The following is an 18210-nucleotide window of genomic DNA, read 5'->3' as shown; positions in this document are numbered from 1 at the left end:
AGCCCCCCCCCCCCCGAAAAACCCGGCCATGCAAACCCAGTGTTGGTTTTGGGGGTTTTTTTGGGTTGGTTGGTTTTTGCTCAGACTCTGCCCTTACCACCTGTCATTTTTGTGGAGAATTACCTGCTGTGTAATTCCCCTCTCTGTGCAAGGTTACAGCTCTGTACTGATCTGTACAGGGCTAAAGGCCACTCAAACCTTGGCACGTACTGTGTGTACCAAGACTGATTATTGCATGTTTGCCATAAATCCCCAGAAGTTTTAAGACTTGCTGCAGATGGATGGTGTTGCTCTTCAGGGTGCACAGTGATAGATGGAGAATGTAAAAATGACAGTAGCTCTCTGTGCTTAGGGTATATTTCATCATGTTTGTGTTATGATTCTCTGAGTAAGCATGTAGATTTCAGTACACCTTACAGCACCTTCTGAAACGCAAATAGCTGTGGGAGCAGAATTTTCCAAAGCAGAACTGTGTTGTGCATGCATATTCTTCAAAATCTGCCAGGAGTGGGATTCAGACTTGCAGTCAAACCAAATCACAGCACAGTGTTTGCAAATTAATGCCTACTCGTCATTGCCTGGCCTGGTATGCAAATAGATTGAAGTATTTGCTTTCCTCAAAGCTTGTATATTTAGTTGTCTTCTGTCATTTGCAACTGAAAAGTAAGGTTTATGTAAATGTCTTATCTATTTTAGTAAAATATGGAAAACTTTGTACAGCTGCTATACAAAGCTTTCTGTAAAGATGAAGAAACATTCTGTTGTAGGCCTAAATTCAGCAAGCATCTCACTGGGGGCAGGGAAAACATGTGTGTATGCTCAATTTTAAGAGGCATGTGTTTGTGTGGTCTTTAATGGAGATATAACTGTAGACACTATTTTAAATTCTATTCTGTAAAGAACTGAAAAACAGACAAGCTCTTTTTGAACAGATAAGTAATTTCTAGGTTTGATGTATATATTTTTAAAAGAAGCTGTTTTACTAGGTGTCTTGAGTATAAATAAGAGTAGATTTTTTTTTCTTTTTCCTGATTTTGCTTTCATTTTCTTTCTTACATTATTAAAATTCTGTTACCACAATTCCACATTTTTTTCAATCATGAGAACAATAATATTCCCTTGTATGGTTTCCTGATATTGTGCATGCAGTTTCCCTTCCCACCTAATTACTTTCTGTGAAACCTCTTTTGATTATTGTTCACCAATAGGAACAATTCTGGTAAAATTTAACAGAAAAATAATGGACATAAAGATGAAATTTTTGAAAGCCCTATGGAGAGTGTATGAGTGTAGGAAAAGGGCTGGAAATCTTGGGGGTGGATGGGGGTTGAGGCAGCAATTTGCATTGGGAGCTCAAGAGTGTTTTTTTACCTGTCAGAGAGTGAGTTTGAAGTAAGTGTGTCTCGGTCAGCTGTCTCATGTGTCTTCTTTACTTGGTGATTCTTAAGGAATTGGATGAATGGGGGATGGTTCACATGCCAGCGAGCTGATTTTGGTTTGGTGTTGAGGCTGTAAAGTCTTAAAAATCCAAGTTCTTAGGTTTTGACACCTTGAACAGTTTCATTGCTGATGGAAGAACATTTCCAGTTTAACAAAAAAAGGCATAAAATTGTATGTTCAGAAAAGCATTAAAAGTTAATTTTCTACTTTTTAATTTTAAGCATAAAATAACAATATCCTATTTAAATAGACTATAAAGACCATACCCATGAGATTTTTCCATTTACCTCAAGGAAGTAAAAATTTCAGTCAAAGCCATTATGCATTTTTTTGCACAAAATGATGTTTTATGTACTTCAGTTGTTTGCTGAGAATCTTCAGAGTTCAGCTGCTGTAATTCCTGTTGTTTCTAGTTACAGTAGTATTTGAACAGTTCTGTGTTTCTTTGAAAGAATGAGGTCCTTGTAAACAGTTGTGAGAGTTTTTTGTGTGACTTGTTTCTTTAATTTCTTCTCTCTTTTAAAATGCCAGACATACACAAGCACTAGCAACAACTCCATGTCAGGCTCCTTGAAGCGGTTGGAAGATACCTCAGCTCGATTTACAAATGCAAATTTCCAGGAAGTTCCTACACATGTTTCAAGTGGAAAAGATTCTTCAGAGGCTAGAGGGTCAGAGAGCAAAGGGAAGAAATCTGCAGGTCACAGCTCAGGTCAGAGGGGAAGAAAGCCTGGTGCTGGAAGAAATCCAGGAACAACTGTGACTGCAGCTAGCCCTTTTCAGCAAGGTACTGATTGTTAAGCTGTAACACAACTTCTGCTTTGACATGAATTAGAAATTTTTTGTATGCAGAACTTGAAAAGTAGTTAATGTTTTATCCTCAGTACTGAGGTTATTTCACTTAAAACCTAACATTTGCAGGGTAAAAATGTTTGTTGCTATAACATGAAAAAGAAGGTTGTACATTTTAAAAAGGCAGAAGTGATGCTTTTGTTCAGACTGTTAAGGTTTTCTCTTTAGCTGCAAACAGAAGTGTCTTTATGTGCCAGAAAGTTAGTCTGGGGTAAACTTTAATAAGAATTTGAGTCTAGAGGTCTTAGCTCTTTGAGAGAGTAATACTGATGTTTTTTAGTCAGTGCACTGGGTAAAGAACAGAACCGGACTACCTAATGCATAGGATGCATTGGCCCCTCAGTAATTTTTCAAGATGCAGATATTGAAAGTGTACAATTTCCTTCAGAGTGAAAGACCTTTCTACTTAATTGTTTTGTCATTGAAATACATGAACAGAAGTCGAGTATGTTAAAAGTATGCAAGGTTTATTTACTTTAGGTAGTACAAAATCTGTTACTTTTTGAGCTTGCTAAAACCCACTACATGCACTATGAACACTTCTTAAAAGCAAATTTTATTATGGCATCTTTATCAGAGTTGAAAAATGATCAAAAAAATTAAAAGTTTTTTTTTCAAATTCCTTACTTAGTAAAACATGTTATTTGTAAACACAACACACTAGGTCTTCTGTAAAGTAATTTTTAGTAATTTTCACTGTGGTGTCTAGTAGTTGACTGTTGTTGATGCTTTGTGATGGTGATTTTCCTTTTGAGTTTATTTATGCAGTGAACCCTTGTAAATTTACAAGACTTTTTCAATATGTCAGTTTTTTTTACTTGAAAGAAGAGGAAGGGTTTTTTTGTTTAAATTCTCACAACTTTGAAAATTGCTATCTATAATTCCTCATTTAAAGAAAAATCTTACTGCAGATTGCAAAATAGATCTTAATTATGTGCATGCATTTTCTTCTGGGCTGCATTAAGGGAAGTTGATATAACTTATTTAAAATACAAAACAATGATATTTAAATTCTTTTAGTTAACTGTATATGTAATTTTATTTTAAATAAATTTTATTATAAGGGGAATTCTTAACAATGTTGAGTGGAGTACTAAAGATAAAACACTCGTTTTTAAAGGACATGGGTTTTTTATACCTAGTGTCATAGTTAGGAATATTTTCTTGATGTTTGTCATCAGTCTGAATTCTGTGAAACAGTACCCACAGACACTCACCTGGATAAAACAGTGAATTTTAGTGCATGTAGATGTTTGTATTTCCCAAGAGTGCTTCATTTTCTGCCTTGAATACAGTAATATGGTGATGAAATGACTGCATTCCAAGTACTGAAGAAGGAATGTAATTCTATTACACAAAAGATCTTTATGGTTCTGTGACAGTGCTAAAGAAGTCTTAAAATGCCAATTTCATACACTGTTTTTCACTTTCTCTCTTGCACTTTTGAAAAATGTCTTCTATGGAACTTCTCCTCAGCTGAGGAGAATTAAGCCCAATTGTTGTTGTTCCCTTGACCTCTGTCAGACTCTTGATTTTAGGTAGAGTGGTAAAGGAAGATTGCGGGCATAGTGTATATGTGAACATAGCACATTTCTATCAGCTTGCTTTTTATATAGCTGTATGTTCAAAAAAAAACTGCTCCAATTTGCACCAAGTGTTTGATATGGCTTCAAAACATGATGGATGTTAAAGGTGCCTAAGCAACAAAATTGTTATTCTTCTTTTATTCATTTTCACCTGTTTGTGCCCCAGATGCAAATTTGGATCTCAGACAGGAATCTGAGACTCATAGCCAGCAAAGTGAAGATCAGCAGGAGAACCAATCCAATGAGTTATTTAAAGAATTCTTTAGCTCTTGGTAAAGCTTTTCATAGTCTTTCACATTAATTTTTTTTTATTCCAAGACCATAATACTTCCCATCGGTTTTCATCAACTACAGGGAAAAACATAATTGTACTTCTTTCTCTTTTTAGGAAGCTTTTTGGGCACTCCTGGGAGCATAAAGTCATCTTCTGGAAGTTCAGTTCAGTCTCCCCAAGACTTTTTGAGTTTTACAGACACAGATCTACGAAGTGACAGTTTCACACATTCTCAACAGGCTTCGTCAACCAAAGATGTACATAAAGGAGAGGCTGGGAGCCAGGAGGGTGGAGTCAATTGTTTCACTTCCTTAATTGGTCTCCCTACATCGTCAGCAGCTGTTCCCCAGTCTAAAAACTTTGACAGCTCACCTGGAGACATAAGTAATTCAAGCCTTACTCCTACAGCATACAAACGAGCTCAAACTTCTGGACTAGAAGAAGAAACTGTAACAGAGAAGAAACGGAAAGGAAATAAGCAAAGTAAACATGGGCCTGGTAGACCTAAAGGAAATAAAAGTCAAGAAAGTCTTTCCCATCTTTCAGTTTCTTCTGCTTCCCCAACTTCATCTGTGGCATCTGCTGCAGGAAGTGTGACAAGCTCTGGTCTTCAAAAATCTCCAACTTTGCTCAGGAATGGAAGTTTACAAAGTCTTAGTGTTGGTTCATCTCCAGTGGGTTCAGGTAGGCATCTATTAGATTTGTTTTTTTACCTTTAAAATATGTTTTTATTATTTTAGCTATAATCTGAGTATGCTTTTCAGGAACATAGTATCATTTAAAGTATCATGAAAATCACACTGGGGGAAACAGGACTGTTGGAAAAGTAAGTTTTGTTCCATGTATAGGTGCCACTGTGCTGTAGGTGGCTGTAGTAGGTGGACCTTGTATTGACCTAGAGGCTATATAAATGCAGGTTTTGAAGCTGTAGGGGGAAAAGTTGCATGTAAAGAGGTTCTTTGAAAATTATGTGTGACAGGTTTAGCTAAAAAAAAAAAAAAAAAAAAGTGATAGTTAGTATTGACTTGATTGTCTGTGTGTTCAGTTACACAGAGAAAACAAAATTGGTACTCAGGTATGTCAGCTTTGCTGAATGTGTCCCTCAGTTCCATTTTCTCAATTCAGCTTAACTGAAAATCAAAATGTCTACATGGAGAATGACCAGTTTAAACATGTAAAATTATATTCTGAGTCTGGACTCCTGTGCAGCTGGATGACATTTTCATATTCTCGTGTGCTGTTTAGCAATTGAAATTGGCTGGTTTGTTCTTCCTCTGTTCTAAATGTTCTGCACATCTGGGGCTGTGAGAGGCTTTCTGTTTCCAGTGAACCTGTGTGTGGAATGGCCTGGCAGGATACTCTTATCTACCAAAGTCTTTGTTGCTCTGAAGTTTCTTTCAAAGCTTTTGTGATGTAAAAAATAACAAATTACCTCACTTCTGAAACTTCAAAGTTTTGTCCTTTTTTTTTTTAATTTTATTTTTCTTAAATTTTCTTTTTCTTCATTTTTCTGATTTGGGGGAAGAGAGAAATGGAGCTTGAATACTTGCTTCTGGGGAGGGTTTTATGCTATTTGTATTGTACACTTTCACTCTATAAGCAAGAGATATTTTTAAAATATACATAGTTCAAGGAAAAAAACCCTGTATTTCTTTCAGAACAAGGCAGGTACTTAAAAACTTGATGTCAAAGCCACATTGTTTTGAAGCAGTTTGATACAAATGATCATTTTTATGATGTGTAATAAAGGCAATAGCAGTAGCAGCTATATTAAAAAATACTTTTCCTATATTAAAATCAGTGGAGAGAAATGGCATATGACAAAACTTCATAGTTCACTACTTATCTTTCTGTTTCAAATACAGTTTTAAGAACATGTTTACCTCTTACCTGTTAAGAACAGTGAGCATCTAACAGATTCATATCAGTGTTCTGATTATTATAGTATGAACTTTCTTACTCCTTTATGATTCTTTGAGGGGGATTATGTATTGCTGTAGTTGGGGTAGGAGATAGAAGTACAAGGTCTTGGTTTGAAGTGAATGACCCACTTATATTTATAGTTTCCCTCTTATATTTATCATAGAATATTCTGCTCTCATTAGCTCCTTGAACAGGCCTTTCCCTGTCCAGGTCCATTCTTGCTTCCTTTGTCCTCTTCATGACTTCTCACTCTTCTATTTAGAAGATGCCAGTGATAATGTTAAACTCTTTGTAAATAAATACATGGATGGAAATACCGTGTCTGGTTTATTACGTTTATCATGATACTCAGCCTATAGTTTTACATCTATTAAGTATACTTAGATTCTTGGTGGCCAGCATTAGACCTCTAAAACAGTGATATTTTCTGAGGATGCCAAAGAACATGGATATGAATAAATGAACAAACAAAATTCATAAACAAAATCATCCTAACAAAACGAAGAAAACTCAGAGATACAAAAACAAATGGGATATCTTTGAGCACGAGCTCTAAATTTGTCCAGAAACTTCTGCTTGAATCACAGCTTATTTTTGTAATGTAATCTTCTCCCTCATCTCCTGTTTTTCTTATGGTTGTAGTGCTGCTCTCCTTGCTTCATCATAAGCATTTTTTGGTTTAGCGACCCAAAATAACCCAATTTACAACAATTTTTTATGTTGCAGGGAAAAAGGACATATGAGTATTACCAGTATGATCAGAAACATGTATTTTCTCAGGAGTAATATTCTAATGTTTCTCTTTTCAATGTGCCCACTACTTAGTTGAGTAACAAGATCCGACAAGGGAATCTCAGTTATTTGATCCAAGCTCCCAGATAAGATTTTGTGCATCTAAATGTAGTGAGTGAAAACATAGAGTACTCAAATCAAAAACTTTTTATTGCCTCTTACTTGGAAATACCTTGATACCTCAAGGAAGCCAAATCAGGAATGAGCTAGACCATACTAGACAAAGCTGCTGAGGCACTTCTGCAGGAATCTACTCCTCCTTTTTTTAATAGTTTTCCTAACAGCAGCTATGCAAAGCTATCATTCTCTTTCAGTTTTCTGAAGAGTACTTGTAGAGATCCATAAAAATTATGAAAAATACGACTTCACAGATGTATGATAATTGTGTTCATAATTAATGTTCAAATGAGATGAAGTGTGAAGGGAAGCCTACTTTAAAAGGTAACACAGATTCATCAGGTGCTATTTATATGTAATTAGGTGTCTTCCCAAAAAGTTTTATTCAGAGTGAGTATATTCAGCTAATTTTGTAGAAATAGTTTTCATTTCCAAAGTTATCTAGTCCAAAAGGCTTCTCTTTTCCTGCTTAATAACAGAAATGTACCATGAATGTTGGTATAGTATAAGGACATGTTATTAGAAGCTGTTACAACACATACACTCAGGTTGTGTTTGCCATGCAACAGGTCTGATGTGTTCAAGGTTAAACTTGAATGTTCAATCTTTATGCTCTCTGTTATTTTTTCTGAAATATATTTATAACCTGACAGGAAGCATTTTATGCATTACTTTAACACTGTATTCAAAGGAGAAAAGTTAACTGTTAAAAAATGAAATAAAATTTAAATTGGTAGGGTGATAGGGAATTTTTGCAGTAAATTAACATTTTACTAATACTCTCTTTAAAAAACCCCACCAAAGTTCTTTAGATACCAGCTCATTTACAAACCATACTTCTCTTTTTTTGAGAATTCACTAGCATTTTAAGTTTATTGTCTAGAAAGGCCTAAGTTATTGGAGGAGTTGTATAAAGCTGATAATGGTTCACCTCAAATATGGTTGGTCTTTGAGTGATTTCAGGATCTGAATCTTTTAATAGGGGAAAGTGTGTATTGATTTAATCTAAACTCAACTATTTTACAGAGCTATCTAACTTTCCACGTCAAAGCTGCCCCAGCTGTATTCTCAGGATTAAGTTTATTCTCACCATCCTTTTAGGGAATAATGTTTAAAAATTTCTAGTCTAGTATTGTAAAGCATTGAGAGCTTATGTCTCTCAGCAACAGGAAAAAGAACATTTTGTGTGATGTACAGTACCTTCTGACTTTTTTGGAATAATGTAGCAATGTAAAATGGAAAGAATCAAGTATCAGAAGTTATCTGACATTTTTGTTTCATGGTAGATAAAGTTCTTGTGCAGTTGTCTTCCAAATTCAGCATGGATACTTGCTGCTGGAATTCTTACAGTGCTTCAGGCACTTCTCTGTCTTTCTCGGTTCTGCTCTTGATTTCAAATGTACAACAAATTGTATTGTATCAACTTCAGTAGCTAAGGACTTCAGGGGATTATTTGCTTCAATATTTTAATTTTTGTAAAATTGATTTTATGCCGTTATGTGTACTGTAAACCCTAAAAAAATATTATAATTTTTTTCTTTAAGAAGATTGGAAAAGATTAAATTACCAAGTGGGCCTGGAAATGTCTAGCCCATTGTTTCAGCACCCTTATGTGTCCATCTTCCGGAATTCCCTTGTCCTGATTCAGGTGAAATTAGAATTTGTCTTTCTACATTTTTATCTCTGCACCATATATATTCTGCCCTTAGCCAATCTTCAGTATGGTCTGGTTGGTAACACTAGACACTTCTTGGAATAAAAGACTCATCCAAACCCAGTATTGTATTTTATTAAAGCAGTATTTCAAATTCTGAGTTGATCCTATCCTGTGCAGTCAAGTTTCAAATGCTTCAGATTAGTTCCATGTATATTTTTTCTCCTTTCCGATCTGATTCAAGCTGTGCTGAAACCTTTGTCAGTGTTACACAGGTTATGCTGTGCAAGATCATGGTACTGTTAAGCTCATTGTTGCACTGATGACATAAGGGAACTCTGAGTTTCAAAGTAGAAGAGTAACTTGAAATTATTCTCATTTGGATACAAATCCCTCAATACTTTTGTTCTTTTGTTGAATCTTCAGGATGCTGTGTTTAAAGTTTGACTTAGTAGCTTCTCTCGGGAGAAAGATTTTAGGAAAAATTATTCTGAAACAGTTTGTGCTATTATGTTTTTATCTGCAAAGTGCAGATAAACATAATAGCACATAAAGCAGAAGTCTTGCTGTGTTAAAGCCAGTTTGTATTCAGAGGAGATAGAATATAAAGAAGAAATTGATACTAATTGATACTAATGGTATTTGAGGACTAAGCAAATGGTATAGAAAGCATACAAAGCAAAATCAATGCATGGAGAATTTCATTCTTCATATTTGAGGCTGAACAGAAGTGGTGTTGAGATTGGTGAATGGTGTACAAGATTAAAATGTTAAAATTGATGATTGTTGGTGTGGGAAACACGGAGATGTTCATCAGGTAACAGGGAGGAAACCACATGAGGAAATAGTTTATGAAAATGGGGATTATCATGAAATGCATCAAAGTTCTTAAGTAAAACAGTTGTTATCAGCAGCTACAGCCAGAAGTATTGACATTTCCTGATGATGAATACCTCGTACTTCCATGCTTTTAGACTGTCAATGTTAAATTTCAGTGAGTCTTTAAAACTCAAGAAGTTTTAAGAGAGACTGACAAGTAGTTAATGTTATGCAATTAGGATGTATCTGGCAGAAGAAAGGAAGATTTTAAGACATACAGAGGTGTAATGACTAATGGTGGAAATTGAGAGTTATGGAAAATAACTTACTTGACTGATTTTATTTTATTTCCTAATTTTTTAATAGAAGTGGCATACTAAGTGTCTACATTTCAATTGATATAGCATGACATTTTAAATAAAGACTTGTAATGCTAGGAAGTCAGCAAATCCTTCCATTCACTGTAATTAATAGGTAAGTTTCAATTTTATTTTGTTCACAGAATTATTAAACCAATAATTTTACTTCATTTTGTTATTTCTCCTTATGCTCAGTTGGTCAGAGCATGATGCTCTTAACACCAAGGTCACAGCTATGATCCTCAAGCCACCAAAGGGTTGGACTTAGCAGTCTTTGTGAGTCTCTTCCAATTCAGAATAGTCTGTAAAATCTATTGGAAAATGCTGAAATTTTTTAAAAAGTCTGGTTATGAGGGCAGGGTAAAATGAATCTCTTGGTCAGCAGTACAAACTAAGAGTTATGTTGGTAGAGCTAAAGTAGAAGATTATCTTAGAAAGATGGATGTATACTTGTAGGATAAGGATGGCCTTCTGGGGAAAGAAGGACTGTAGAGAAAAAGGATAAAGGTGATTAATCAGTTGTGTCTGAGTTTGCAGTGCTGAGCTGTGTTTAAAAAATGTTTTAATGCATAAACAGCAAGCTAATGAGAAAGGCAGCTCTGCATTCAGAGTGTGTCTGGTCTTTGAATACTGTGTATGGTTCTGCAATTTGCTCTGTGTAAAGAAAAGAGCTACAAGAAGGATATCAGTGACTGGAAAAAGCACATTATTGGAGAATAGCTAAGGAGTGAGTTTATCAGACATGGATATCATATGAGGAACTGAAAACTGGTACAATGATCCTCAACCTAACAAAGAAGTAGAACATCATCAAGTGAGAGAAAGTAATAGTTGAACAAATCTCAGTTTTGAAAATGTATTTTCTAGAAGATACACTTTAGTCAAACATATTTATTTGATTTGCAGGTGCAGGAGTTTTAGAACTAAGAAGTCAATGTGCTTGCAAAGATTCTTGTTTGGTCCTTATCTATGAACCTAATTCTGTGCTGTATTTTCTCTTTGATTTTTAAATGAAAATGTAGCATGGTGCATCAGTTTAGCATATGAAATAGTTTGTAACTGGGCAAATAATGCATTTCAAAATACAGTAGTTAGTAGTAAATTTTCAGGTAGCATGGGTCTGCTAGAATTAGTTCCCAGAATGGTATGTTCTATGCTTTTATCAGAGATTGAGAAGTTAAGTCATCTTTGCTGCTCGCTCTGTGGGTTCAGGGTGGTTTCTAAAAATGTATGTTGTAAAAAATGTGCCTGGATGTAATAAATAAGAATTCCTTCATTAAGAAGGTTGTGGGAAAAAAATACTGAACAATGAAACTTCTAACAGAGATGTGTTTTAAAAACAGTTCTGAACAACTTCTGCATAATGATGGAGAACTGAACGTTATGATACTTCAGGGGGAAAAAAAGGCTATTATCATCACTGTGGCACTCATTTCAAGAAGGGATGGAAAAATTACATCACAATTAATTGAAATTACTCCATACATGTTGCAGGTAGCAAAGTACTATATTTATGGTGCTAATTTCCTCCTAAAATATGACTATGAATATGAAAGTTGAGAAGAGGCATATCATGATTGATATATTTAAAACATGCTTTTCAAAGAGTCTGAAGCTCTTTGATAGACTGAAATATCTTTAATTTTAAAATATTTAAACGTACAAAAATGTGTAGAAGCAGGATTGTAATTATTATGCAAAAATAAGTACTCTTCCTGGTCAAGATTTTTTTGGTAATTGTGTCATGGTAATTGCCGTTTTCTGGTTTCTTGGTTTTTAGTTTTGTTTGTTTTGGAGGGGAGGGGGGGATTTCTTTTTTTTAAAGTTAATAGAAAAGTACAGTATAGTGCTTAATTGGATGGGCTGCTGAAAACAAGAAGTGTTCAGCCTGTTCCACTCTTGAAGTCTCCAAGCTGCCTGACTTGCCATGGAAGCAGTGTTCTGTGCATGAGCTGCAAATAAACTGCCCTGTGAGTGTTGCAAGACCAGAAACTCTTGGAAAATCACTTTGAAACAAAACTTGATTTAAAACAAGGCAAAGTTTTCCTTTCTCATAAAATTGTAAAGTTTTTGGTTTTGAGTGAAAACAGATGGGAGTGCTTTCTGAAGGGAAAAAATAATGGCCCAGGGAAGGGAAGCTCTAATAACTGGGATAGAGCTTCCATGTCAAGCTGCTAAGGCATGCTAATTTCAGAGAAGATCTTGGCAGCTGTGGAAATTACATAACTAGTTAATTGTTGTATGAGAATGTGTTTGTCAGGTTAAAATAGAAACTTTTAAGATTTTATCTTTAAACCAGATTCCCAAATTATGGTGAGTCTGGGCATTAGCTTCTATTTAAATTTCAAAATATGTCATTATTTATTTATTTATTACACTCCGACAGTCAACAGGAAATAGTATATTTAAATTACAAACTTGTAATACATTTCAGATGCTAAAAAACCTACAACAAAGTGAAAAAATCAATATGGGAAAGGGAATTGTAAAGTGTATTTTCTTGACTTCCCTTTTAGGTCTTTCATTTAATAACAAAATAAAGAAAATTTTGGTAGTTACTAACTATGGGAGAAAGACATAGTTCTAAACAGCTTAGCAAAAAGATGTAAATATTTCTAAACTGTTTGAAATACTGGTTTTATTCAAGCTTTGTGAGTCTTCTACCCAAATATTAATTAAATGAAAAATACAAGAAATTCTGCAGGTCTAGATTTTTGCCCATACAGAATTATTTGTGGAACTAACATCTAAATACAAACTCTTGGAAACATAATAAGTATCTTTATGATTACACTGACTGTTTATTAGTTGTATCTGTACTGGCAGAGAAGAAAATGAACTGGGAATGGCTTAAAGGCTACTTAAGTTTCTGTGCTTACTACTTTCCAAATTTAGCTATAAATCTGTTTTGTGTGGTAAGGGGAGGTTTTCAGAGAAGTTCATGACCTTTTTGTAAACTGCTTGCTTTTATATTATATTTGCTCATAAGCCTACAAAGTGCCTTGTATATATTTGGTGTTAGGTTTGAACTCCTGATAAAAACTAACTTACTTTAGGCCTGGGTAATCTGCATAAACTGTGCTGCATGAACGAGATCTGGCTGACAGCTTTGCTACTGTTGTTGTCTGCATAGGGAAGAAAATAAATTGCCTGCTTTTCCAGTGGCTGATGGTCTTTGCAGATACATGGAGTAAAAGTATGTGGTATTATCATTATTACATTTAAAAAAATAAGGGCAGAAAGAGAAAAGGTACTGAAATTTCCAGGTGTGTGCTTAGATTATGTTAGTTCTTTAACTCTTATTATAAAAATAAGAATTTTAATTTTAAATAGAGCAGGGGAGTAAGGAGACACTGTGAAGCAGTTAGGATTTCTATCCTATCAGATGTCTTTGTTGAAAAGCTTGATATTTGCTTTAGAAGTGTATCCCTTTTCTGAAGATCGAGGATATTTTCCTTAATTGTATTGCTGCTTGGAAAATAAAGGGAGATACAAGAGTTAGCTTACTTGTAACTGTTTAGTTCCCAGAACCTCCTTTAAAATGACTTAACTTAAAAAAAGGACTTTCAGAATGGTATCAAATTAAGAGGTTGTTTGTGTGTATACATGTATACGTATTTTAGAATGAAAATATTCATCTTCTTGAGTGTGAACATTTTTCAGCATCTGCAGTCAATTACTAGAGTATGGCATTCTTTGTAAGTCAAATGTGAGATAGCAATCAGTCTTTTAACTCCATAAAATCTGTTAAAGGTGACATGGGAACATAAAAAAGTGTGTGTGGGGGAGGGTGGAGAAGAGGCTTGACTATAAAAGGAGCAGTAGGGTTTTTTACCCTTCCTTGAAAATTGTACTTTTCAGATCTTACAGACTTTCAAGTCTTTCAGAAATCAAATATATCTGAAAAAAGAGTGATGTGTATGTGTTGATAGTTCTTGAAACTTTTTTGTCCTTCTGAAGATTGTCCAATTCATATGGTAAATTTTTTTTTGTTGTTGTTGTCAGTCAGAGGTGACAACACTGCAGTCAGGTTTTTAAAATCAGAAGGAAGTGTACTTAGCATTTAAATATTCTATTTATTTGATGTGAAGAGCTGCAGTACCAGAAGTTAAACTGACTGAAGGTTGTCTCAGGATTATATCTGGGGGAGAGGCTGTGATGTCTAGAGATGTTGTTGATTATCATAATAATTTCTGCAATTCCCTTGCAAAGTTTCAAAAGAAAAGAAAAAAAACCTAGAAACGCTAACATAATACAGTGGCATAAAAAAGGCTAGTTACCTTAAAATAATTGAGCTTTTCAGTGAAAGATGTTGCTCAGGGACAAATCCATTAAGATGAGAATGGAGAGATTCATGTGACACTCAGATACGATGACACTCACATTCATATAGGAGCTATACTGCTTTTAAAAACAAATATAATAGGGCTAAGTGTCTGATTATCAAGTCCCTCTGCTGCCTTCATATGTGAGTAATTTATTTTTTTCCTCAAGCAGGTTATATGGGTGTGATAGGACCAAGCACAGCAGCTTTCTGAAGCTCCAGGTTGCCTGTGGTGCTGCAGCGTGTCACTTGGCACAGTGCTGCAGCACATGCACCCCTGCAGTTCTGGCTCTGTAGTGGAGCCTGTGCAGCCAGGTGGGCCCCTGGTGGCTCCATGTGCATCCAGAAGTGTCCTTGGGGACAGTAAGTGACAGTGTGTGTGCCAGTGCCTTTGCACTGTATGGTGTTCTGGTACTGTACAAACAAATGTACAAACATTACTGTACCTGCGTGATCTGCATGTTCATCTGAATGGGAGCTCATTTCTGATAAATCTCCCCAGCATGATTAAAACACAGAAAATTGGCAGCAGTAAGCCAATGATGGATTTCAAGAAGGTTACTCAAATAAAACTTTCTTTCAAGAATATTAGGCATACCTGAAAAGCTGTTGTAGGAAATTGATATACAGGTATGCCATATACACAAAGTGTGCTGTTAAAATTCTTAGCAGGACAGTTCTTGCAAGAGCTTTTGTGCTGGTAATGCTGGAAATAGTAAGTGAAATAAACTATTTTCTATTGTTAGAAAAGCTACTTCTTATCTGATCCTGAATGTAAAGCCATTTTTTGTCCATTTGAACCAAACTGGGATTTAACACCTAGTTTAGATGCAAACTTATTGCTTCATATTGCTCTTTATATACTTTTTATTCAGCTTTTAAATAGAAGTCTTCATCTTTCAGTGTCAGATTTGGTAGATATGTGAGAAGGCCATAAGTATAACAGGAATAAAACTGTTCATTTTGACAGTGATCTAGCTTGCTGCATGTGTTTTTGTGAGAGAGAATTTCCTATAGTGGTAGAAGGTTCAGAAAAGGGTCCTCACTAACAGGAAAAAAGGGAAAATTTTGGTCATTAGAAAAGTGAGTGAGCATCTATGTTCTTTGGACCAGTATAGCTCTAGAAATCTGAGTCGAGAAGGATTTGTGGAAGCTGGTAATGGAAGTGAAGAATATGAACATGCAACTGGGACTTCTGCATGAGTAATCCTGTTAGATCCTACATACTTGACTTGGTTTTATTTCTGTTTCCCATTGTTTATTTGTTTTGAACATCTGTGAAATAAGAATGAGTAGACATTCCAAGTAAATTTAAAAAAAGTCTTAACAGACCCTCCCCCAGCAAACAAATAAAAAACCAAACCCCAAACACACCCCTCATTCCTCCAAATGAAAAAGTGGCTCATAAGCTGTCAATATAGTTAGCTTTCACATAAGAATGTCAAATGCAAATTGTTGGAATTTGTTTTGCTTGGGTTTTTTCACTTTTTTTTTTTCCTTAAAGCACGATAACTGTCATGGGCAAATGCCTAATCTGATGGATTTAGGGCTTGGTTACAGCAAATAACATCCTTCCTAGGGACAAAGTCACTAGCCTTTTTTTCTGTTGTGGAGTAGTGGTAAGCTTAGAATGGAACTTAAGGAACTTAATGCATAACCAATTCCCTTAAAAACAAGTAATGAACAGCCAGGGGGTGGTGACTTGGATGTAGGTATTAATACTGAGTCATTTCAGAAATTGAAATGAATGAGCTGGAAGCATTAAAGATTTTTCTGAGCAGAATTGATTTTAAGGAGGAATAATTGTAAGATTCTAAGTAAAGCAAACAGCAACAGCTGCTGTAAGGATTGGATGAAGAGAGGAGAAAGATTTAGCCAGGACTGAAAGTGCGGGAGGCACCAGAGATGGCAAATTAACGAAAACAATGAGAAGTGAAGTCCAGATATTACAGCATATATATATACACACACACATATACACACACACACATATATATAGTTACCATTCACTGTCCCTAACCTTCCTTTCTCCACACCTTAGCATGTTGAATTTCAATTTGGCTTTACATTGTAGCAGAAAACTGGGTGGCTGGGAGGGGAAAGACCTAGCTGCCAATAAAGGCAGTTACACAGGAACCAAGACAGTAGCTCTTTTTTCCTTCCAGAATAAAACACCTTTTTTCATCTGCCTTCTACTAATTTATGGAGTGTGGAAGGGAGTGCTGGTAGGGGAACAGTTCTCCTTCTGTTCTGTGGAGAGGCTTGGGGGGAGTCTAGAATTAGCTCCATCAGTCACAAGCAGGGCTGATCTAGTGTTGGCCCTTCCTTGTGTAATTGGATGAGGTCTGTGGTAGAACAGCTAGGGTTTTGTTAGCCCTTTAACTGCATCTCTTCCTCCTTTATCTATGAAGTGTTATCTCAGAGTAGTAAATTTTGCATTGGGACATATCTAGTCTATTCTGCTTGGAAACTTTCTCATACCTCTTGAGTGATGGTTGGGAATGCATTGTATGTGATTGCATGGATTAGTGGTGGCTCCTGTTTGGCACAGTTTTAAAGAAACAAAATCAAAAAGTATAGCTTTGGCAGTCCAGGGCAGAGCTTGTTGGAATAAAATAAAAAAATAAAGAAGAGGAAAGAAAAAAACCCACCACCACCCTAAGTTTCCTTTCCAAACCTACCCAATGGTTCCTTAAATTTGAAAGGGACTTTCTTTAGTGTTGAAAGCAATGATGGATCAAAATGGCTGCTGTTTCTTGTGCACAAAAAATTGAGCATAACTGGAGAGAATGGATACAATTATAATCAAATAAAGGCTGTGGAGAGTAAGTGGGTGAAATGATTCTGCACTTAAGAGTGGCAGACTGCAGTTGCATTGTGTCCTCTGCACCTGAGAAAGAATCTGTCTGTATAGTATGATGTGATTCCAGTCATATCATCTCTCTGCATTTTAGTAATTTTTTTCCTTCTAAGCTATGAATGTATTTTTGTATTTTGTTAGTTCTCTGAAAACTGTTAAGAAGGTTAATTAAAATTATCAGTTTCATTTATTTCAGATTAATGCACTTCTGTCAAATATCATACAGCATTTTGTACATTGTGTGTTTTTTCTGTACCACAAAATTTAAGTCCCCGAACATTAGTATTTATGTTTTTTAGAGAACGGACTTTGTAAATGAATGCTTTAATTAAAATATTCCAAATTTTACAAGTATTTCCATTGATGTACCTCTGGCTAGTTATTCAGTTTTAGTCAGTAGATAAAAGTAAAAGCTTTAAAATTTTTTAAAATTGCTTCTTAGTTAGTTTTGTAATCTTTGAGTATGAATGACAGAAGTTTAAGATGTTTTTGTTCATTCATTTTTTTGAAATTATGATGTTCAAAGGGCCCTTCAGAAGAGTTAAAGACTGGCTTATGGCAGCAATGTTTAGTAGCTTCCAGTTGTGGCAAGAGTAAAAAGAGAAAAAAAAGCATTAAAGGTAGTTGCCCTGTTGGACCCCAAATAGTTACTGCAGTCAGATCTCAGAGGCTGATGCAGGTATAAAATTCCCCCATGGGAGTGTGACAGAGGTGTTCACTTCACTGTGGTCTATAAAATCATTTGATTACCAAGTCAAACCAGATGTGTAAACTGAGGGCTTTGTTCCCTAGTAGTGTGACAGAGTGAACGAACAGACTGAAACTAAAATAATTCTGTAGCCATGAGGTCATTGTCCTAAGGAGGAATAAGCTGGTGGGTTAAGTGCAAGAGGGCTGGCATCTGCATGGCTGCCACCACTCTGCAGCTGGGCATTACAGTGCTGTGGTGGCTGCACTGGAGATTTCAGCTGCACAGCAGAGGATGTGAGTGTGGTCTGGCACTTCAGGATCAGAGATCAATACTCTCTAAACACCCCAGCCCATGAAGGAAAGGAAGTTCATGTGAGCATCTCCTTTGGTGTACCATTGTTGGATGTTCTTTCTGTGTATCTGAGTTCTTCTTGAACTGAGCTCTCTGAAGTCCAGGAGACACAACCGTTTCCTGTTAGACTTGATTGCTTGAGTTCATCTCAATCTATCAGTGAAGCAA

At 35.6% G+C, this 18210-nt stretch overlaps 1 protein-coding gene across 4 annotated transcripts in view; it reads left to right on the top strand.

The window, feature by feature from the left end:
- Positions 1-18210, top strand: part of MLLT10 (MLLT10 histone lysine methyltransferase DOT1L cofactor) — a 123988-nt gene that overhangs the window by 63385 nt on the left and 42393 nt on the right. For all 4 annotated transcript variants that reach the window (XM_054649494.2, XM_054649485.2, XM_054649477.2 and 1 more), the window contains 2 exons: positions 1972-2227; positions 4267-4836. In XM_054649494.2, the coding sequence (XP_054505469.1) occupies positions 1972-2227; positions 4267-4836 (826 nt within the window). The remainder of the gene's footprint in view (positions 1-1971; positions 2228-4266; positions 4837-18210) is intronic.

This window comes from Agelaius phoeniceus, chromosome 1 (assembly GCF_051311805.1).
Source record: "Agelaius phoeniceus isolate bAgePho1 chromosome 1, bAgePho1.hap1, whole genome shotgun sequence".
In the NCBI taxonomy this organism is placed as follows: Eukaryota; Metazoa; Chordata; class Aves; order Passeriformes; family Icteridae; genus Agelaius; species Agelaius phoeniceus.
This window is presented reverse-complemented; position numbering and strand designations above follow the sequence as displayed.